We start from the raw sequence: 21581 nt of genomic DNA, 5'->3' as shown, positions 1-21581 counted from the left end.
GCAAATATGCTGAGGACGGTTTAATGACACCCAACGAACATCCCCATCCATCTTATCTGACACTGCCGCCGGGTGTCATGTGGAGGAGCAAAGAGGTCTGGAAATGGCCCCTAACTGCATGGATTTAATGAGTCACGAAGCATCGCATACTCACGACACCTACCAGCATCATAGTCATGGCGAAGGCCATATCGCCATCGCTATAGCAATAAATTTATGAAACCCCACGCAGCAGATTCATCAATCGTCGTAATGCCATCTTGTGACGCCTGTGCTCAGCTCGCTCTTATCAAAATGGGTTCAATATGTGCAGCTCCTGGACAGTCATATGTCAAGTCTTCCGGAGAATGCCATCATGAACACTGGATATGCCATGACGGCCCAAGAAGCATCGATTCTAGATACACTCGTTAACAGGATCTATCATTCACATACCTGACTATAAATTCTTGATAATCTGGTCTTGGCAGGTCGTGGTCCTCATGACTACTCATATTGGAGTTGTAACCAGGTAACAACACCAGAAAGGCATCGATTCGCTTACCTCCAACGTATCTGCGAGTCTACCGACAGATTTTGCCTTCGACTACGCACATAGCAGGTGACGTTAGCATCAACACCACCAAGTCTATCAGTACCATGAGTCCCGCCAGTCCATTCTATCGTGCGCATGGCACCAAATACTGGATCTGCGAGTACGACACGTGCAGACAAGAATGCGAAGCCTCCCACGACTACCGCCAAGACCACGGATGTAAATGGCCAATCCAGGACGCGCCGCCCGGCGTCCCGCCGCGCTGCAACGCCCAGCGGTCGGATAACCCGGTGGGCGGGTTGTTCACGATGTGTTCGCATCATCGGTGCAAGGACTCGACGTGCGGCGCACCGGCGGCACTCGCCGTCGACAGTGAGTACTGCAGGGCCCACACATGCCACGCGGCCTTCTGCCGCGAGGAGGTAGCGCGCGAGTCCACGACCGACCCGTTCACGAGCTACTGTCGGAACCACAAGTGCAGACAGGGGGACTGCGCCGAGCTCCGGGCCACGACGCTGAACCCGGACCCGAAGCATGCTTCGCAGTACCGACCCGACGGCTCGTGCACGGGGTACGGATACCGCCAATGCTGCTCGAAGCATTCGTGCCTTATTGATGGCTGCCTGGACATGGCGGTTGAAGAGGGTCTCGGCGCTGGGTTGGGATATTGCCAGTTTCATGTGGCTTCCTGGGAGAACGTGAACTTGGGCGACTAAGAAGAGCTAGCTCCTGACCGACGATCCGTTGCTCCACGGACGGACTTACCCTATAGTCGGTAGCCGTGGGTTGGGGGCCGAGATGTAATGGGGTTTAGCAAAGCATATTACAGATTGGTAACTCCAAGGACCATATACCAGGCTAATAGTCTCAGCGATCAGTCGGTCCAGTAACGTGTGGCTGCACAATTGGCCAGAGGGTGTAAATAGTGTTGTCGCACGAATGCTCCAATTTGAATCTGGCAAATCGGTTTCGCACGGAGCCATGACCAGGACGGGTTAGTTGCTTTGACTCCTGGTCTTTGCCGAGCTCATGGCGGGCAAGGACTGGATTTGAACAACGCCGAATGTTAATCGTAAATAGCATCGAGTAATACGCAGTGAGAATGTGCGTATTCACTGATGGGTGTTTCAATGAACGTTTCGTGAACACTGACAGAACAGGCATCGCCCAAGTCCATGAACAAACATCAATCGAGCTGATGGGGATTTGGAGATGCCAATAGCGGCCGCAGTGGAGAGCTGCTGTTCAGGCTACAGGGATTTAGCGCCCGCGGCATCAGCGGCGTAGCTTCCCCCGCATCGACCGTTCCTCAGCGCATCCTCACGTGTCTCCACCCCCACAAAGAAGTGCACACCACCACTCCATCATCCATGGGTCATTGGGCCATTGGCGAAGTACGCGAGCATGCTTGATGACACATTGTGATACTGCCCTTTCCCCCTTCGAGGACCGCAATTCGATCGCGTCAAGGAGAAATCGGGCTGTCGGCTGCCCTAACCGGCCCTTCTTTTTATCCCCCATTGATTTCCAGCAGATCCGACGAGCCTGTTGGTTGGCTAGCAGCTTTAATTATGGCCCCAAGAGTGTTACAAGCCCTCAAACGCTCTCACAGTGGTAGGTAGACTTGAGGGGTGCGTTGGCTGGGTCGCTGAGCGTTTTACCCTTCTAGGCTGCGGCGCAGAAGGCATGGATCCTAGCACCCAAGCTTCTGGCTTGCCGTGATACTTGCCAGCGTGCCTGTCACAGTGGCTCTGAATCGAGGGGAAAGGAGGGGAAAGGTAAACTACACACAGTTGGGACCAGGGTTTGCTGCTGTTTTGCCAAGGGCTATCTTCGGCTGCACCTCGCTCGATCCATTATTCAGGAAGGACGTACGCCGCCTGTATGTTTCTCAATCGACTCGCTTCTTCGTAGCTTTTCTTTTTCTCTTGTTCCTCAACGTTGTCTCACTCTCCTATGTAGAGTAGTTCCCGTCTTTGCTAGCGGGACTCTTGTGGCCAGCGAATGACCAATGTTTGCTCTGCCCGCGTGTGTTTGGCAGACACCTTGAATGTTTCGGCGCCATGATATCGCCGAGCCTGCTCCGGCCAGCGTGGGCCGCTAACCACGCCTCGCTGCGGGCGCTGGAACGCCTTAGCCCCTCGACATCGCGACTGTTAGGTTCGTGGTGACATTTTCTGACCCCTTTGACCAATGCGACCAGCCACTGTCTATACCTTCCAAAGATGCGCCCCAGAGCTAAGACTGAACCTCCTCTCCAGAATTGCCTTCGTCTTCGGCCTTTGTCGTTCCTTGCCACAAGCGATGGACCAGTACGCACGTCAAGAAGCCGGTTGTGCTACCCGCGCGGCCGTCGAGGACCCACGATGGCGCACGTGTTGTGGCACCCCCGCAAGTCATCCAGAACACGGCCTACTCGACTGTCATTGAGCCGCCCACCACGCCCTTCGCCAACCTGACCGTCGGTGTGCCGCGCGAGACCTTTACGAACGAGCGTCGCGTCGCCATCACCCCCCAAAACGTCGCCCTCTTGAAGAAGAAAGGCTTCGGGACGGTGTTGGTCGAGCGCGGCGCCGGCGCTCAAGCTGACTTCCTAGACAATGCCTATGAAAGCGCGGGCGCCACGATGGTCGACCCCGGCGCCATATGGTCTGCTGCGGATATTGTGCTGAAGGTTCGCGGGCCCAACACAGCCGAGATTGACCGCCTGAAAGAGGGCGCAACCATAATCTCGATGCTGCAGCCTGCGCAGAACAAGGATATCGTTGACAGACTCGCGGCCCGCAAAGTTACTTCGTTTGCCATGGACATGATCCCGCGCATTTCACGTGCGCAGGTCTTCGATGCCCTCAGTTCCATGGCAAACATCGCGGGGTACAAGGCTGTCCTGGAAGCTTCAAACAACTTCGGACGCTTCCTGACGGGACAGGTGACTGCCGCCGGGAAGATCCCTCCTTGCAAGGTCTTGGTGATCGGTGCCGGCGTGGCCGGCCTGAGTGCAATTGCCACTGCTCGCAGAATGGGCGCCATTGTTCGCGGGTTCGATACGCGCAGCGCGGCCCGTGAGCAGGTGCAGTCGCTCGGAGCCGAGTTCATCGAGGTGGAGATGGAAGAGGACGGCTCTGGTGCTGGAGGCTATGCCAAGGAAATGAGCCCAGCATTCATCGCGGCCGAAATGAAGCTCTTCACCGAGCAAGCGCGCGACGTCGACATTATCATAACCACTGCTTTGATTCCTGGAAAGCCTGCCCCCAAGCTAATCACCAAGTCCATGGTGGATGTCATGAAGCCCGGATCCGTGGTGGTGGATTTGGCTGCTGAGGCGGGCGGCAATTGCGAGAAGACAGAAGCGGGGAAGCTTGTCACTTACAACGATGTGAAGATTATTGGTAGGTCTCTCCTAGATGCAGTGAGCCTGCAGTAAGAAGCTTGACAAGTGCTGACCAATGATAGGATACACCGATCTGCCATCCCGTCTCCCTACCCAGTCCTCTACACTGTACTCTAACAACATTGTCAAATTCCTGTTGTCCATGACCCCCCAGGACAAGGAATTCGGCATCGACCTGAATGATGAAGTTGTCCGCGGTTCTATTGTCACCCTCAAAGGCGACATCCTGCCACCTGCTCCTAGGCCAGCCCCTCCGCCGGCTCCAGCTGCCAAGCCTGCGGCTAAGGTTGAGGAGGTCGTGGCTGTGACACCGTTCCAGAAGGCGTCGCGCGAAGTCGCCGGCGTAACCGCGGGAATGGGAACTGCTCTGGCTCTTGGGAAAATGACGAGTCCTCTGTTCATGGGCAACGCCTTCACGTTTGCTTTGGCTTCACTGATCGGATACCGCGTCGTATGGGGTGTTGCACCCGCATTGCACTCGCCCCTTATGAGTGTCACCAACGCGATCTCCGGTATGGTTGGTATTGGCGGCTTCTTCGTCATGGGCGGAGGCTATCTGCCCGAGACTCTGCCGCAGACTCTGGGCGCTGCGTCGGTCTTGCTGGCTTTTGTGAATGTCTCGGGCGGCTTTGTCATTACCAAGCGCATGCTGGACATGTTCAAGCGTAAGTTTACCTGATGCAGCGGCTTCGACACCGTGCTAATAAACTTCAAGGCCCTACCGACCCCCCAGAGTACCCCTGGCTTTGGGCTGTCCCTGGTGTACTGTTTGGCGGAGGGTTCCTGGCTGCGGCTTCCACCGGCGCTGCTGGACTTGTCCAAGCAGGATACCTCGTCAGTTCCGTTCTTTGCATTAGTTCGATCTCTGGTCTGGCGACGCAAGCGACCGCCAGGATGGGCAATCTTCTTGGGATCCTCGGGGTTGGCTCAGGTGTTTTGGCTTCTCTTCTCGCGGTCGGGTTCTCACCTGAGGTGCTTACGCAATTCGGCGCACTTGCCACCATCGGAGGCATTGCGGGATTCCTCATTGGAAAGCGAATTACTCCCACAGACCTGCCGCAGACTGTCGCCGCTCTGCACTCTGTTGTTGGTCTCGCTGCTGTGCTTACCAGTATTGGTAGTGTTATGGGTGACATATCTCACGCATCAACCTTGCACCTGGTTACTGCCTATCTCGGTGTCCTCATCGGAGGCATTACCTTTACGGGCTCCATTGTGGCATTCATGAAGCTAGCTGGAAGACTATCCAGCCGGCCGCTTCACCTGCCAGGGCGCCACGCCATCAACTCGGGTATGCTGGCTACGAACATCGGAACCATGGGCGCCTTCGTCGCAATGGCACCTGGGTCGCCTACTATTGCTGCCATGGCCTTGGGCGCCAATACGATCTTGTCTTTTGCCAAGGGGTTTACGACCACGTCGGCAATCGGTGGAGCCGATATGCCTGTTGTCATCACAGTACTGAACGCGTACAGTGGTTTCGCCTTGGTCGCCGAAGGGTTCATGTTGCAAAACCCATTACTCACCACGGTCGGCGCCCTGATTGGAGTATCCGGATCCATCCTGTCTTATGTGATGTGCGTGGCCATGAACAGATCGCTCACCAACGTGCTGTTTGGAGGCATCTCGGCGCCAACGAACACCGAATACAAGATGGAGGGCACCGTGACCCAGACGAACGTCGAGGAAACGGCCGAGGCGCTCGCCAACGCGGAAAGCGTTATTATTGTCGTCGGATACGGCATGGCGGTAGCCAAAGCACAGTATGCCATCAGCGAGATTACGAGCGCGCTGCGAGCCAAGGGTGCCAACGTGCGCTTCGCCATTCACCCGGTTGCGGGTCGCATGCCGGGCCAGTGCAACGTGCTGTTGGCGGAAGCTAGCGTGCCGTACGACATTGTGCTCGAGATGGACGAGATTAACGACGATTTTGGCGACACAGACCTCGTCCTGGTCATTGGTGCCAACGACACGGTCAACCCGATCGCGCTGGAGCCGGGCAGCCCTATTGCGGGTATGCCGGTGCTGCACGCGTGGAAGGCGAAGCAGGTTATTGTGATGAAGCGTGGCATGTCTAGTGGTTACGGTAAGTCACGTGTGATAAGGAAGACGATGCTTGATTGATCGACGGCTAACGATCTCGATACTGCAGCGGATGTGCCCAACCCCATGTTTTATATGCCCGGCACTAAGATGTTATTCGGAGATGCCAAAGTCACTTGCGATGGTAAGTCACGCAGCCTGTTGCTCACTCATGTTCTATTTGCTGACTAAATGACGTAGCAATCAAATCTGCTGTCGAATCTCGGGCCTAGAGTAGAACCTGGCTTCTCTAGATATCTTTGTTTCATTCTCCGCATTGGATCGAGTCTTATTCGGGTGGCATTCATTGCATTTATCTTGTTCGATATCATGGCATATCATGTTTAGCATTGCCGTTTTTCTCGTTGCCGAATCATGCATCGCAGTCCCAAGTTTACATATCAAATTTCATCATTTTAGGCTGTTGTGTTTAGGGTGTCGACTTGGTGGGCTGGAACGGTGCTCATGCTAAGACGTCATTTCGGTGCATTAACCACGAACAGCGCGACCTGGCATGTTTTGTGCAGTTTTCGTCGCATGTGTCATCTGTGGATTCGCGCAGCATAAGGGACTGCCACGCGTCTGCGCCAGAAGAAACCAAATGCGCGCCAGCAAGTCGCAAGATCCAGATCGCTCAACGTCTTCCAGCCGCTTGCGCACCGGGCTGGCGGATTGCAACCAACGGTCGATCAGGGCCAGTCCACATGGACCGAAGCTAGAAAGAGGCTGCACGCTTGTGGCCGTTAGTGGGTGTCGACCAAGATTGCCTAAAAAAATGTGGCTCATGATGGGAGAGCCGGGATGCCCTGTTTGGGCGCGTTTCAAATGACCTCAGCCAATGGCCGCGGGGGTGGTCTAGCGCGGGATGACGTAGCCCAGCCACACACACCACCCACACCAAGCAACAAGGCATGACTCTGGCTGAGGCCCAGATGATGGCACCGGGCCAGCGAAAAACAGGTTGATGCGCATTACACAGCGATGAGGTCGTCGACCATGCAAGTGGCTGAGTGACCTAGTTCCCCGGTCTGCCTGGCCTGGAACCAGTTGGTGTGTGTAAGTACCCGTAGAGACAACCTTATATGTAAGATAAATCTAAACTTGACTTCCTCGAGTCTTTCGCTTTCACATCTCCCCATCTTCTTGCTGAGTACTACATTTGATTCAAATCAACATTTCCAAAGCTGCACATCGCCAGCTTCTAAACCTGAATACTGTAAGTTGTTCCCAGCCCCTAAAGAGCCTGACGGATTGCCAACCCACGCCACACATACCCCCTTTTCTGCGCAATCCATCAAGCGACAAGGGAAACTTTAGTTGCTGACAACGAAGGACACAGACTTTTCCACGAATACACACACCTACCCCACCATGTCTTCCAACGACCAACAGAAGCAGTCTTCGGGCTCCAACACCTTCCAACCCCCGGCCGGCTTCGACAAGATGTCCGAGCAGGAGCAGAAGCAGACGTACATGGAATGGGCCAAGCAGAAGTACAACGAGCAGTACGAGGCCTGGATGCCCTGGATCGAGGACTACTTCCTGAAGTGGTTCACCAAGGACAACAAGGCCAGCTACACCACCAAGGGTAAGCTCTCAACAACCTTTCCCCATCTCCGCTACTTCTCCCCTTTTGCCTGTGAAGACTCCCTTGCTAACGTGTCATCCCCCCAATGCAGAACAGCTCGGCAAGACCAAGGTCACCGGCGTCGAGCAGGTCGACAACCTGCAGGACGGCGTCAACAACCTCGTCGCCGGCCAGGTGGGCCAGGGCGGCTTGCTGCAGCCCGTCGGCGACTTGGTCTCCAAGGAGGGCGCCAACCGCGCCGAGCGCAAGGGTAAGGACGAGAATGGCAGCTACCTGCCCACGAGCCTGCCCAAGGTCCCCGGCGGTCTGCTGGGTTAAAGATGAGAGGCGATGAGGAAGCATATGATACCCTTGATGATATTTCACGACGGATGTAATTGGCGTTTCTTTTCCGGCGTTGGATCTGTTATGCGACAATGGCACTGCTCTGTCACAGGGCTCTAAACGGACACTTCTATAAGATTTTAATTTGAGAACTTTTAAATTTTACGAATTATAAAACTATATAATATCCTTAATATTAAATATACCTTTAAACTTTTTTAATAAGATCGTATTAAATTATATTATACTTTATAATAAAGTAATTTATTACTACTAAATTATATATAATAGCGAACGAAAAGCCCTCCTCAGGAGCGATCGCGAGTGCGGTACGTATTACGTAACTCTTCGCGTGACTCACCGCGGCCATTATCGCAACCATCGTCGCAACCATCGTCGCAACCATCGTCGCAACCATCGTCGCAACTATCATCGCAACCATCATCGCAACCATCATCGCGGCACTTATTGCGGGCATCATCGCGGTACTCATCGCGGTACTCATCGCGGCCATCAGCGCGGGCAGGATCACGAGGACGGGTGACATTGTAAACACGAACAGAATCGCGGACACAGAAACTACGAACAGGAGCTGGGGCAAAATCGCGAGTACAGTACCGTCGCGATCGTCATAGCGTTTCAACGGGAAGTCATGTTTTCAGCAATCAATAATATTGTGTTCTTATTCTCTGAGCTACTTACAGACGCCACCAGGCGTCCTATCAAAGTCTATCGGCCTGTTTCCGCACGGTTTCCCCTTTACATCGGGTTCCTTCCTGGCTGTGAAGGTTGTGCCAAAGTCGCGAGAACGTGCAATTTTATAAAACGCCAAGGCTCGACCGTCCTCTTGCGATAGGTCATTCCTCGTACAAACTCCCTTCGTCCGCGGATTCCTCTCGCGTTAAGAGCATGGCTTGCTCCCTCGACATGCCCTCTGGCACATACAACTGGCCATTGCGATCGACTTGGACCTCGATACCTATGGTCACGAGATCTTGATTGATCAGCTGATTCAAAACCTTTTCGGCGTTGCCGGGCTCCTGCGGAGGGAACACTCGCTGAGGTTCGTCATCTTCAGCTACGGCATCGTCATTAGTCTCATCGTCTGATACACCATTGCCAGATATGTCTTCGCTAAGGTCGCCGCCGTTCTTGATGCGTCGTCTCTTTGCTGAGCCTTCAGATAATTCCTCACCCGCTCGCTTGTTGTGCTTCGGTTTAGCACAATGCTTCGACGCCGTATGGGTCTCCGAACTCGCACTGTCCTTGATTCGCCTCTCCAGTGAGGCTTGTCTCTCCTGCAGCACAACCTTCGCGTCATGGAGCTCCTGCTCATGCGTCTGCAATATCTTCTGATGATGCTGGAGGTTGAGCTGGGAGCGCTCGAGCTCTTTGTTGGCATTATCGAGATCTATTTGCTTTTTGCCGAGGTTGGTTTCCTCGGCCTCCTTCTTGCTCACCTGGGCGGAGAGCTCGCCCGAAATACGATCAACCTCGATGGTTGCGTCTTTTATATTTGCGGTCCAACTTCGAAACTTCGTATCATGTACGAACGTTCGCTTCGATGCCTCCATCGCGTGGTAAATGGCAATATTTTGCTGTGTGTCCCTCACAAAATCATCGGTGGCCTCTTTGGCTTCGTTGATTCCGCCTATCTTGTTCACAATAGTCTTGATCGTCTTTTTCAATGCCTCGACCTCAACAACGAGACCATCGGCCGTTGTTTGGTTTGCCTCGATCATTTGCTCGAGTTTGCCCTTCTCCTCAGTTGAGGTGTGAACCTTGGCATGGGCCTCACTTACGGCAGTTTTGGCATTCTCGAGGTTCTGAGTGGCTTCGACCACGTTTGCATTCGCGACATCTTCCTCATTCGCGGCTGCGATATCGGCATCGACATTGCCACCGCCTTCCTCTTCGCTATCCGTGTCGTGCGAATATGTGTCGCCCGAGTCAGCATCTTCGGAGCCAGTCTCTGCGGTCTCTGCCTCGGGCGATCTACCCCCATCATCGCGCACTGTCGTGGACCCGACGTGCCATACTTGGTCACACTTGATCGGGAGAAGTACCACATTTCTTTTGGCAAAAGTGGCCGAGTCTAGCTCCTTGCGCTTGACCTGCAAATTAGTGAACCTCTCATGAACAGTCATCTTTGCAACCCCCGGGCTGTGCTCCATGTGGACAACAAGTGTGCACTCGAACGGGCTAGTATCACCCTCGCCCAGTTCCGTGGGGTTTACACCCTTGGGAAGCAGTGATGTGACAAATGCGTAGCCCTGGAGATCGCCAATCATCCGAGCAGTTGCCTTTACGGACGTCCATTGTGACTTATCTCGTAATTTTGCGTGCTCGAAGGGCGGTTGACCGAAGCAAGACATATCGTGCGGAAACAGTGGCCCAAGTGATTCTGTTTGCATCTGATCCAGTGCCTCGAGGACTTCGCCTTCCTTTGAGGCGCCATCATCCGGTGCGTCAATCGAAGTACTGCCCTCCTAGAGCGAGTCATCGATTTGACTGCATGCCTTATAGAATTTCCGTACCTGCGGGAAGGTTGCCACTCCACTACGCAGGACACGCAGGAACATGACGACGAAGTAAATCAGGTAAGTATGAAGAGAAAGGTTCAGCCGGTCTTCTGGTGACTTGCGGGATGTATGCCACCAGTTCAAGACCGCGAGTTTCAACAGTCCACGCGGCGCAAGAAGGTCTCGGGGGGCGAGCCGCTCGGCTAACTCATCGAGGAAGCTCATGACCTTGTCTGGGAGATCGTAATTGCAAAAGAATTGGACGCCGGACTCGAGTGTGGCTTCAGCATCGACCGAACCTGTTTGGTCTGCCCGTGGGGCCTTACTCTGACTTCTAGCATCTTTCGCATTCTTCGCCTTGATCGCCGGGCTTGCCTGTCGTGATGACTGGTGAAAGTGAGGTAGCTTTGTCTTTGGTACGGGAATCCTCTCTCGGTTGATGCCCTTCTTGGGCACCCAGGTCGTAGCTCTCAGGACTTTGGGTAACGAGTGGCCATCCATACACTCTTCGACCAAATCGTTCGTTTCCTTTAAAAACGGTTCGCACTTGGCACGTAGCCACGGAGCAAGATTGCTGGCTTTGCTGATGCTGACAAACTCGAGGAGTCGACCAGCCACGTACGGGTCGTGATACTCCTACAGCGCGATATACTGGGGTTTCTTTTGTTTGGTGCCGTCGTACCACACGGAAACCTTGCATCCTGCAAAGGATTGGTCCCTGACTTGCGTCTCATCGCTCACGAGGAAGACCAACTGGGACATGTTGACGGTGTACCCGATGATCGCTACGCGGTGCTTCTTGACAATGAGGTCGCGGATCACTTTGTATCTTCTGTCGCAATTGATGACACCCAGGCCGGTACCGCGGGGTACAAAGCCGGAAACCAAAGCCCACAGATGGTCTTGGTTCATTACATTCCCCCATCTTGTCGCGTCTGTGGTTGCAGAAGGTTAGTTTGACCGAACGAGACGCGGCAACGGTGGGAACGGCGGGAACAATGGGTATCACTGGACAGCTACGTACCTCTGAGTGCATGAATCGACGGCAATTACCAAATGGAGATGTAATGCGTGGCGATTACCGTGGTAGATCGGACCGTTTGCGGGAGATGCGCGTGAATGTAGACGTGAGAATTGATATCGGGCGAGGGGTGCGACCTCGAGAAGGAAAGATGGGCAAGGCTTGAAGAAAAGGTGGTTCTTCGTGCAGGAATGATATTTTTGTGTGCTTCGCATGGGTATTCCGGATGGATTACTTGGCTTCCTGTTGGGCAACACGATCGAAATTGGGAAGTCAGCAGAGGGAAATGTCGGAAAGAGACGTGTAACGGTAGATGGTTGATGACTGGGAAGAAGTCGGTCAGCTTTATGTGGAGGGGAGTGGCCAAGAGGAAGGGCAACTGTAGAGGGGAAGGAACAGAATTAGTTGTTCCATACAGGTAGCTAGGTAGCTAGCACAAAGGAAGCACCTTATATGCTTGGGCTTGTGCTGGAATTCAAATGCCGTTCCTTAGGATATGAAGCAGATACATGACTGGCCGTACCACGACGTATCCTGCAATGGGCATATATGGTGGGTAGAGCACCAGATTAGTGAAGCACCGCACCGTATAAAAACTCGATCATACCAGCCGCGCCCCGTATTTCATATTCGGTTTGGACCGCAGTCCTCTACATCTCACATCCGGGGGATAAAAACTCCATCGCTTTGCCAGAAGCGCTGCCAATTATCTACATCCTTCATTCTGGCGCTCTATTCCCTTCCTCCTTGTGCTCGTTACATGATTGTACCATCATTTCTCCGTACCTTGGCATCCTATATTGTGTCATAACGGTCTGGAGAGCACGAGCCAGCTGAACTGCGGACGCTGGTACGCTGTCCAGCGTGTCATGGTACCAATGCCATGATATCAAGACTGGAAGGTTCGGTTGGGCTTTATTTGATATTGACTAGAGATGTATCAGTAAGTCCTCCGTATAAACATAACTTATTTTGGAAACGAGTACTTAATCATGCGTATGTTGCGCAGGACTTGTGACGTATTCTCATGTCTTTCCATCCCTGGGCCTCGTCCTCGTGAACCCTACACAGCTGACTCACCATTTGTAAATTTATTTGCCGAAAGTAGTCAAGGCCGTCTCTCGAAGTTGCTCGTCATCGTAATTCCAGATCTCAGGTTTCACAACTGTGACAACTTGCCAAATTTCCACCATTACCTATTGCATAATTAACCACTTTGCGCAAAGTAATTACTGTCAGAGATTAGCGGATACTTTCAACAATTTTCCAGATCCTGCATCTTCCCAAGCACGTTCCTGCATTGCACAAGCCCTTCATCGGCCATAATGGCAGTCGAAGTCGTTGAGATTTGGTACACTGAAAGCGAAATGAGCGGCGCTGCCAAAATCCAAGTCGTTGCCGATCTCCAGGTCCGAGCAGAGAAGCCCGAGCAGGGCAACTTGAGTAAAACAGCTTGAGAAACAATTAGCTCGAGTAGAATAACTAGAACAGAACAGCTCAAAGAATCTTTGGCCGACTACGATGCCAAAACCGAGGATATCGACCTGTGCAAGCAGATCGGTGCCATGAAGCGCGACATCCGCCACGTCTCTTCCGGGCTCAAGGCCGCCACAATTCGCGAAAGCGACTTGAGTTGCGTGCGCGAGATAGCCAAACTCAAGGTACGCGACGTAGATGAACTCAACGCTGTTGCAAAGCGCGCCAGAGCCAATACAGTCCGAGCCCAACAGCGCAAGGCCAGAAAGCTGCAAGGCGGTAATGCGGTTGCCATCGGCGACGACGAAGTCCTGCTCGAGGGGCCTGATTCGGACCCAATCGACCACGCTGTCGACTATTCACATGCTGGCATCCCACATCATGTCGCGAGCTTCGTTGAAGACGTCTCCCTTCTGGCGTGCTCAAATTCGATGACACATCTCGCGGGGCTCGACACAAATGTTATTGATATATCGAGCTGGGACAGTTAGAGTCCATATTCAGTACGAAGAGTGCAATAAGGGGCACATGTTGGATCATCTCGGGCCTGAAAAGCATGTACCTAGACAGCAAATTAGCTCTCAGAGCCACGGGTCACTGAGGCTGCCAATTGCATATGTGCACTGGGCTTCAAGGGCCCAACCATGTGTAAATTGAAGTTGATAACCCCTTCTGGATTTACTAACTCAACTTCTTTACTTGGGTAAAAAACTATATACGAACAAGCATCGGTCCAATTCCACGATAGGCGCACCAATGAAATTATACCACACAAGAAGGGAATGGGTAAGAGGCTAGCTCTCCAAACACACAAGACACACCGCCATGACTCATCCGAAGACTGAAGCAAGCCCGTACAACTGATTCTCAGCTGCTCTCCCGCTAGTATGGGAGAGCGACTTAAGAAAAGACGCTTTCCCTAGCCACTCGACTGCCCCGCCGGCTTGACGGCTGCCTGCGGCACAAAGAACCCCCAGACGCCGTTGACGTCGGCGACCTTGAGGCTCCACTCGTTCTCGTCGGCCTCGAACTCGAACTCGCCCAGGCCGGTGGTGACCCACTGGTTGGTGGCGGCGTCGAGCCTGCCCGTCACCGCCTTGGTCGGGTCGATGACGGACTTGATGCCGTCGGTGAACTTGTAGTCGAGCTTGCTCGTGTCGCCCTTGGCCGGCGGCGTCGCCGTCTGGACCGAGAAGGTCAGCGGGTCCACGTACAGGTGGCCGGCCGGCGGCGGCAGCGTCGCCATGATGGGCGCGACGACGACTTTGTTGGCGATGGTGCCGTTGAGCTCGACTTCGAGAGAGCCTGCGGCCTGTTGCGGGGAGACGAGGTGTTAGTGTTTTACCCGCAGAGAGGATTGCGTGGTAGACGAGGGGCAAGAAGAAGATGGGGGCCGCCACGGGATCCCACCTCGTATCATCCATCGGTAACAAGGCGGGGAATTGGTTGACCACATCACCTCAACGCTACTGAGGTGCAACGCGAAGCCAGGAACATGCAAGCAATGGGAGAACCCAAGTGACAAGAAGCAGACTCACGTTGACGGGGAAGTTGAGGTTAGTGAAGGCGTTGGCGTTGACAATGTTGGCCGTGCCAAAGGCTGCGGCAACCTCGATCTGCCCAGCCTTGTCGTCCGCCTTCTTGTCGCCGCCGGCCGCGCCTCCCGCGGGAGGAGGGGCCGCGGTACCGTCGGCAATGACGATAGCCCACTCGCCGGTGAGGTCCTTGACGTTTTTGAAGGCCACCTCGCCCTCGTCAGCTTCGAACTCGAGCTCGCCGAGCTTGGCGTCGACGACGAAGGCGTTGGTGGCCGCGTCCAGCTTGGCCACTTGCGACTTGCTGATGTCGACTCCCTTGAGACCGGCGCCTGCACTGGTGTATTAGCCTCATACACACAAGAGGGGCTTGAGAGACTCACTAGCCGGGTCGAAGATGTAGTCAATGCCGCCAAAGGTCAACTTGTCTCCACCCTCGGCCATGCTGACCTTGAAAGAGCTGGGCTCGAGGAGCTTGAATCCTTTCGGGGTGCGCCGGGCTTTTTGTTCTCCGTCACGGTAAGGGTCCGAGGAGTGTCGGCCGAAAACTCGACTTCGAATTTGCCGACGGTCTGGACACTTTGTCAGTTTCCTACAAGAGCAATAAGATGCTGCAATGTGACTGGCACCCACCGATTTAAAAGCAGTGTCTTGCTTCTTTTTGCCGCCAATCAGAGGCACGGGCGTTCCAAAGGTGCCTGAGATTTCGATCTCGTCCTTCTTCTCCTCTCGGACGGTTACGTCGCGGGGATCCAGTCCCAGAACGAAGTGGGAGTCATCAAGGGTAACGCGCTTAGCAGCACGAACCGATCGAGCGGGAAATGCTATGGCCGGCGCAAGCTGGAGAGCGGAGAGAGTGACGGATAGGAACCTCATTTTGAGTAGAGGACAGGGACTGGGTTTCACAGGATGAGCCAAATAAACGACCAAGAAATATAAATGGAAAGGATACCACGATATAGTGGAGTTGAATTTAATAAACAAGTGACGGATCAACCGTGAGAAGCGAATAAGAAGAGATTGCACAGGGTTCTTGGGGGTGCTGTGTCTTAGTGGCTCATCCTAAGCATTCTTGGAGATGCCTTGGCCGGGAACGTTGATCTTATACGCGATGAAGGGAGGGCGAAGATTACCAAGCTTCGCAGATGCTTCTCTTGGAAAAGTCTTAGCTACGTCCGTACCCTGTTGCCCCATGGAACGTTTACCAAACCCCAAGGAAAAATCTGCAGCCCATGATAGTACGTTTCTGGTCATTAGGGGACTAGCAAAGAGGCGGCTCAAACACCAGGGGTCCGCAATAGGAAGACAACGACCCTTCATTACCGTGGGCTAGCAGGTAGATGGTCGCGTAGCTACACATGTGGTCTAGCGCCAGCGTTGCAGGGAACGTGATCTGTAGGCGAAAGGCATGGAACCCTTGATACTCCAGGTTAAGATGGGCGGGTTATTTGGCATGTCAGAACAAAGTCATCACCAGGCTCAGGCCCCATACTGGCAGGATGGGGGGCACAGGATGGTACCTATTTGTACCATGACTGTAACGAATATAGTGATCCGTGGGCCGAATTGGGGAAGGTTCCATACATCTTGATTGGCGGTGATCTAGCGGGTAACAGCAAGGTGCTTCCTGATTGGTGTGCCAGCCGAGTACTTTTACGTATGGCAGATCCGAGGAGGGGCCAAGACTTATGCCCCCATCGTTCCACGTACCGAAGTGGCTGGCAAGTCATCACAGCATCGGCAGAACTTGTATTGTGAAATTGGTTGTTCATATACCGAGTCCATTCATGCACGCTGTTTGCTACTCTTGGTAGGTAGCTCATACAAAAGGCCCGCGTAGAGCAGAGTGCTAGTCTTTCTATTGGCATACTTGGTTTCTTGACTTTGACTTCGCGGGTTTTTGGGTTCAACAATCATACCTAGCTGCTCAATTGCCGAAATCTTCGTTTTTCCAGGCCTCCGCGTTCCTGCAGGGGTGCCAAGTCGTGTCGTGGGAATGCCAAGAACTGTGATAAGTCGACGTCGTCCCATGTCGGTCCCGTTTGGAAACATTAAGCGGACGAGTGAAGAAAACAGCTATGAAAAGACGAAACGTTCCAATTGCTTGGGTACCCTGGTCTGATTGGTCAATGGGAACAGGGTTTAGCAGGTTTACGAGTTGAGCAACTAGGCACGCGATGTCTTTCCGTAAAAGGCGGGTAAACCCAGGCCTTTGGTGCCAAGCCTCTACTGAAACTTCGACCACGGCAATCCTTCCACTTTTCGCCTGTCAAACCGGCTAGCGCCTCCCCTACCGTCAACGGTTGGCTATTTTTGGGCGTTGGAGACTAAAAATAAGCTCAAGTCGGCCGACAAAGATCGACTATCGATTATCAGATAGCATCCCAGGGGAGGATCAACACTGGGGTTTGTACTTGGCCAACGCTCATCGACTGTGCACCCCCAGAGGATCAGCTTGGCCAGCCGGATAATCGGCACCTGCTAATCGGTCTTGGCTGTCGACACCCACTTACCACGCGTTTCAACTTTGGAATGCTGGCAGAGTATCCCGCCCAAGATCGATAATTACTCTATACTTTCTCGGGGTTCCAATCACGATGCAACTTTGACAACACCCACTGCGGAGAACCTAAGCACCGATCCAGCCTGAGACCCAACTGTGTCAAGTTTCAACACCACGAGCGGCGAGATCACAGGGATGACCGGCGCAAGGCCTCAAAGCTTGACCAATGGTTGTTATGTGGATCGCAGGGGAAACGGCCTATAGACAGTCAGAATCTCGGTGATTGGTTTGTGGTCGGGGTATTCTGAAAATAGATGTGTGAATATCGACGAAGACTCATCTGAGAAAGGGCTCAAGTCGCCCCTCAAACTCATGCGTGGGAAAGCCCGGTTGCATCAGGTGGTGATCCGGATTCGTTTATGAATATGCATTTAGATACACGCTGTTACTATTGACTACGGACAAGAAACAGGATGACATCGCAAGGGTGATACGAGCAACTTCGCTAAGGAAGCCCGGATGGGTCGGCATCATAGTGAATGAAGATGGTCCAAATGGGTAACCCAAGTAGGTGAATCCATTCAAAGGTACGCATTGACACGGCTCTTTCCATAGACGAGGTCACATCGTGATACACCAACCTGGGCGATGACTCTCATGCTTCATCTGCTCCCCGCCCTCCGCTCCGAAACTGTGACCCTCTTCATTTTCTTCATCTGCATCTTCCCTGCACTCTGCTGTGTCAGAATCTCCCACAGCCTTGTCTGCTTCCTCCGCAGACTTCTCAAAGCCACTCTCTTCACCGCTGCTAGCCAGTTCAGCAGTGTCATGAACGAAGTTGTTATCGCTTGGGACCCAATTGAAACCCCGGGAGCACAGCCATAGAGTCTGTATAACCTGAGACTCGCACGAAGTATTGTCGATGTATTTCCGCAAACACCAGTCCATATATTCCTTCAAATGCCGTCGTTGCTCCTCAATCTCTTCTAAGGCCTTTCTCCCAACCTCGAGTACCTTTCCGCACGACTGGCACCACATCCTGCAGTCGGGAACATCCTGCAGAACTGGCGACATATACCCCTTGGAGAAATAGTCCTCGAGACTCAGCCAGGGGTCATTAACTACTATCCACAGGGTTCTCAGGGCCACACGGAAGGAAGCAGCATCGGGGGATGCGAGATACTTGCCAGATTTCAGCTGCCGTATAGCTCCCGCTAGCTTGTAGAACCAGCCTTCAGTTGCGCATCTTCTGATAGCATATATCTCGTACTCTAAGAGACTCAACCGCTTTGCCACGTATCGCGGGTGCATTCGGAGCGCATAGAATGCCAAAGCCTCCTTGCTTTTCAAAGTAGGACATGTCGAGCCTGAGAGGCGGGTCTTCTCCAGCTCAGCCCAATATGAAGGGATGGCAGCGCAGCTGTGCACGAGTGTATCCATATTTCGAGCCATAAAAGATGTAGCCTGGTCATCGGTAAGACTCTTGTCAGAGACTGAAACCAGGTCGTCCAGGCAAGAGCTGAGTAAGGTTCCATCGATCATGTGGAACCTGTCGTGGTATTCCGCCGATAGGATGCGGCCTTGGATGTGACTTGGGAGGAGGGCGATGTGGAGGGAGTCCACTTGACCATGTCAGGGATCTTCATTCGGCATTTTGCATTTTGCCTTGACTTACCAGTGTAGAAGTAATTGAGATCTAGTAGATCTGAACTGAAACACGCTTTCCACATGACCGTCTTCCTTTGCCGAAACGTGTTGCATCTGTCTCGCAGACGAATGCAACCATCGCAAGGGAAGCTTCCAGAGCACTGAATGCCGCATTAGCCGTTGTGTATGCTTGATGAATGTTCTCAGACATGCCTTTTCCTTGTATACTTGACACCGCAGACAGGTCTTCTTGGCGTAAGGGCCCCTCTGCCTCTTGATCCTGGTCGGGGTTGTCGCTGCCTGTTGTTCGTTGAACAGAAACATTTCACAGTTATGCATGTCGGAGACTGATAATTTTCTTTTCACTCTCCCGTTATGAGCTAGGCCAGCTCCAGACTGTACAGCTTGTGATGGGGATCTTGATGGTAGCGGGCTTTGCATGATGCCAGCCAGGGCGGGAGGCTGCTTGGGTCGGATCGGGACCAGTAGCCTTCGGGGCCCATTCTGTAAATTTGTCACCGTGGTTTCTGGTAGTATTTCAGGCGGTTCTTCGAAAGGCTCCATGAAATCGATTGTAGGAATCGGTTTTGCGGTGATGATGGAGTTTTGGGTGTGGGTGCTTGTGGAGCCGGGCGTTAAGTCGGTGGACGCTTCAAAGTTGACGACATGATGAGAACCAGCTTCAGGATATGGATAGTCGATGAAGGCCCTTTCAATGGCCGCTGAACCTAGTTGGGGTTCTTGAGAGACGCACCCAAAGGACCAGTCTTCTGGCAACGGGAGGCGGTTGTTGGCGCTGAGCGAGTGTTCCAAAGTAGATGTGATGTCGGAAGGACTGTGGAGATTATCCGCAGTCCAGTCAACGGTGCTGTAGTCTAAGCTGTTCTCCCCAAGCACACTTTCGATGTTGTGATGCTGTGAACAACGGACTTCACCACCAGTCGCAGGCCCGTCCGATACTCCACCCAGCTCTGTCAGTTGATTATCTGCTTGATGCGCCTTGAGGTGGTTTGAGGAGGCCATACCAGCCGTCTGGTCGTGTAGCTCGCCCAGAACCCTGTGGTCGAGAAGCTCCAGCAGGTCTGGTTCCAGAAATTCTCTCAGAAGGAAGTCAGGTGAGTCAAGAACATTGGCATTGGGAATGTGGTTAGGCTGGTGTGAATTGCGATGTAACCCCACTGATCTTGGTGGGTGTTCCGTCATCTTGGCCGTGAGAAGATGTTTAGCTTCTGGCTGGGGTTGACGTTGCTTGGAGGACATGGCGAAACCGTTTGAAAGTTGGTCTTTCGTATGAGAAGAAATCATTAACGTATGTTAGTAAATCAGGGCACGAATACCAATTTGTCGTCCTTGGGAGAATATATTCTGTCCGAATATCGAATACCCCGCTTGGTTCCGGGGAAGTCAGGATACCATGTACGTTGTAAGGTTAGGCGAGGCTTGTCCAATCATACATCCTAATGCTCAACCGGAACTGCAGATCTAATCCAAATCGGGATTCCGGTTTACGACCGGACGCTGACTGGGGATGCTGCAGATTCCGGTCCAACACCAAACACCCCGATTGGCCAATCTACAAACACCTCACAATGCCTATCACCTTGTTCCGGTCCAAAGTCGATCTTTCATAGCGTAGGCAATCCTGCGGTCGGTATGCTGGGATCCTCGCGTCCTCAAAGTGGCTTGTGTTGTGTATATAACAGTCATCTACACCGTGGGCACTCGGCCTCGCTACCAGATCATATACTATCCTTATTACAATTTACCAGAAGAAAACCCGTATTTGAACACTAGCTGTCGATCCATTTCATACAAGACATATTCAACATGCGCACTGAAACCGTTTTAGGAGTCGTCGCGTCTGCAGACACGCCTGTTCAGTGGCCGACTGCTACAATCATTGGGATGGTAACCTTGATTGCGCTCAGCATCTTCTCGGTCCTCGGCTTTACAATCAACATCTGTAAGTAGTGTATCGGTAGTGGCTTCGTCCGATCGACGAGACTTACACCGTTTCATTACTCTAGATATATCGCGGACGTCCCGCAGACACGCGACGATCACAGGGGGACTTTGATGAAATCACGACATGACGCACGCGGCACGAACCGGAATGCGTCTTTTCAACAAGGCTTGTGCGTTCAGGCGATATCTGAAACTAGGTAGTTTTCAGTAATAACTTGAATATTTGCTGTGTATGAGAGCCGTGGCTCGTTTTGTTCATGTACTCATTATATCCATTCCGGGAGGACTCGTCAAGAAACCACTAGTCCACCATTTTTGTCTCACTTCCGGGTCGTCCAGATAGCTAGGGAGGTGCGGAAGGTCCTGCTCGAGAGACTCCAGACGATGGAGCATGCCTCTCGCATCTTTCCTGCGACAACACCTCGAGGTAATTCACTTCCTGAGTCAGCCTGCGCTTCTTCTCTTTGCATTGGCTCTGGATCGCATTGACTCAGGAGACCCGTGTGGATGCCGTGTATGATGGCGTGCGCCTCCCTCAGGCGTTCGTTCTCTCTTCGTGTTTCCGCCAGCTCCCGCTCCATGGCGCGGATGCGCTCTGTTTGCTGCCGGCGTTCCTCCTCGAGGCGTTGCCTGTGCTCTTCCCTTTCCCACAATTTGGTTTCCATTGCCGCCACGAGGTCTTTGTACCCACTGGATGTGACGCCGTAGTTGTGTTTGAGAGCATCGTTGTTGTGCTTTAGAGCAGCTGTCGTATCGTTTAACTCTTGAACCCTCCTCTGGGCTCCTGCCAGGTCGATTCTGAGGAGTGTGGTTTCGGTGTCTTCGACGTCTTCGCATAGCTCAAAAATGCAGTAATCGTCCCCTGTGTCGTGGTTCTCGGCAGGGGGCGAGACCGTGGGAATGTCGTTTGCTTCGTGCTTGGGAGACATGTTGTATTTGGCTGGTGTTGGCAACCAAGATGTATGGATGTAATTGGGTACACTCGGATCGAT

The 21581-nt window shown here is 53.1% G+C and overlaps 9 protein-coding genes across 9 annotated transcripts; 5 read left to right on the top strand and 4 right to left on the bottom strand.

The window, feature by feature from the left end:
- Nucleotides 1-639: 639 nt before the first annotated feature.
- Nucleotides 640-1251, top strand: PG985_013688 (uncharacterized protein; the record flags this gene model as incomplete). Its single annotated transcript, XM_066833454.1, has 1 exon — nucleotides 640-1251. The coding sequence occupies one exon, from the start codon at nucleotides 640-642 to the stop codon at nucleotides 1249-1251; it is 612 nt and encodes a 203-aa protein (XP_066678194.1).
- Nucleotides 1252-2598: 1347 nt separating this feature from the next.
- On the top strand, nucleotides 2599-6241 carry PG985_013687 (NAD(P) transhydrogenase mitochondrial precursor; the record flags this gene model as incomplete). The annotated part of the gene is made up of 6 exons (XM_066833453.1): nucleotides 2599-2695; nucleotides 2797-3924; nucleotides 3989-4591; nucleotides 4642-6012; nucleotides 6079-6153; nucleotides 6210-6241. 6 exons carry the CDS (start codon nucleotides 2599-2601, stop codon nucleotides 6239-6241), a joined length of 3306 nt encoding a protein of 1101 aa, XP_066678193.1.
- A 1138-nt stretch (nucleotides 6242-7379) lies between these two features.
- Nucleotides 7380-7914, top strand: PG985_013686 (uncharacterized protein; the record flags this gene model as incomplete). The annotated part of the gene is made up of 2 exons (XM_066833452.1): nucleotides 7380-7596; nucleotides 7688-7914. The coding sequence occupies 2 exons, from the start codon at nucleotides 7380-7382 to the stop codon at nucleotides 7912-7914; spliced, it is 444 nt and encodes a 147-aa protein (XP_066678192.1).
- A 1325-nt stretch (nucleotides 7915-9239) lies between these two features.
- Nucleotides 9240-10019, top strand: PG985_013685 (uncharacterized protein; the record flags this gene model as incomplete). Its single annotated transcript, XM_066833451.1, has 2 exons — nucleotides 9240-9642; nucleotides 9694-10019. 2 exons carry the CDS (start codon nucleotides 9240-9242, stop codon nucleotides 10017-10019), a joined length of 729 nt encoding a protein of 242 aa, XP_066678191.1.
- A 1059-nt stretch (nucleotides 10020-11078) lies between these two features.
- PG985_013684 (uncharacterized protein) lies at nucleotides 11079-11354 on the bottom strand (the record flags this gene model as incomplete). Its single annotated transcript, XM_066833450.1, has 1 exon — nucleotides 11079-11354. The coding sequence occupies one exon, from the start codon at nucleotides 11352-11354 to the stop codon at nucleotides 11079-11081; it is 276 nt and encodes a 91-aa protein (XP_066678190.1).
- Nucleotides 11355-13028: 1674 nt separating this feature from the next.
- PG985_013683 (uncharacterized protein) lies at nucleotides 13029-13430 on the top strand (the record flags this gene model as incomplete). The annotated part of the gene is made up of 1 exon (XM_066833449.1): nucleotides 13029-13430. One exon carries the CDS (start codon nucleotides 13029-13031, stop codon nucleotides 13428-13430), a length of 402 nt encoding a protein of 133 aa, XP_066678189.1.
- A 428-nt stretch (nucleotides 13431-13858) lies between these two features.
- On the bottom strand, nucleotides 13859-15350 carry PG985_013682 (uncharacterized protein; the record flags this gene model as incomplete). The annotated part of the gene is made up of 4 exons (XM_066833448.1): nucleotides 13859-14251; nucleotides 14478-14806; nucleotides 14858-15053; nucleotides 15108-15350. 4 exons carry the CDS (start codon nucleotides 15348-15350, stop codon nucleotides 13859-13861), a joined length of 1161 nt encoding a protein of 386 aa, XP_066678188.1.
- A 2248-nt stretch (nucleotides 15351-17598) lies between these two features.
- On the bottom strand, nucleotides 17599-19884 carry PG985_013681 (uncharacterized protein; the record flags this gene model as incomplete). The annotated part of the gene is made up of 3 exons (XM_066833447.1): nucleotides 17599-18599; nucleotides 18653-18785; nucleotides 18991-19884. 3 exons carry the CDS (start codon nucleotides 19882-19884, stop codon nucleotides 17599-17601), a joined length of 2028 nt encoding a protein of 675 aa, XP_066678187.1.
- Nucleotides 19885-20909: 1025 nt separating this feature from the next.
- PG985_013680 (uncharacterized protein) lies at nucleotides 20910-21518 on the bottom strand (the record flags this gene model as incomplete). The annotated part of the gene is made up of 1 exon (XM_066833446.1): nucleotides 20910-21518. The coding sequence occupies one exon, from the start codon at nucleotides 21516-21518 to the stop codon at nucleotides 20910-20912; it is 609 nt and encodes a 202-aa protein (XP_066678186.1).
- Nucleotides 21519-21581: the final 63 nt, after the last annotated feature.

This window comes from Apiospora marii (assembly GCF_038362585.1).
Source record: "Apiospora marii strain CBS 49790 chromosome Unknown utg000011l_segment0_segment0, whole genome shotgun sequence".
NCBI lineage: Eukaryota > Fungi > Ascomycota > Sordariomycetes > Amphisphaeriales > Apiosporaceae > Apiospora > Apiospora marii.
The sequence above is the reverse complement of the archived record's forward strand: the minus strand, read 5'-3'. Positions and strand labels throughout refer to the sequence as shown.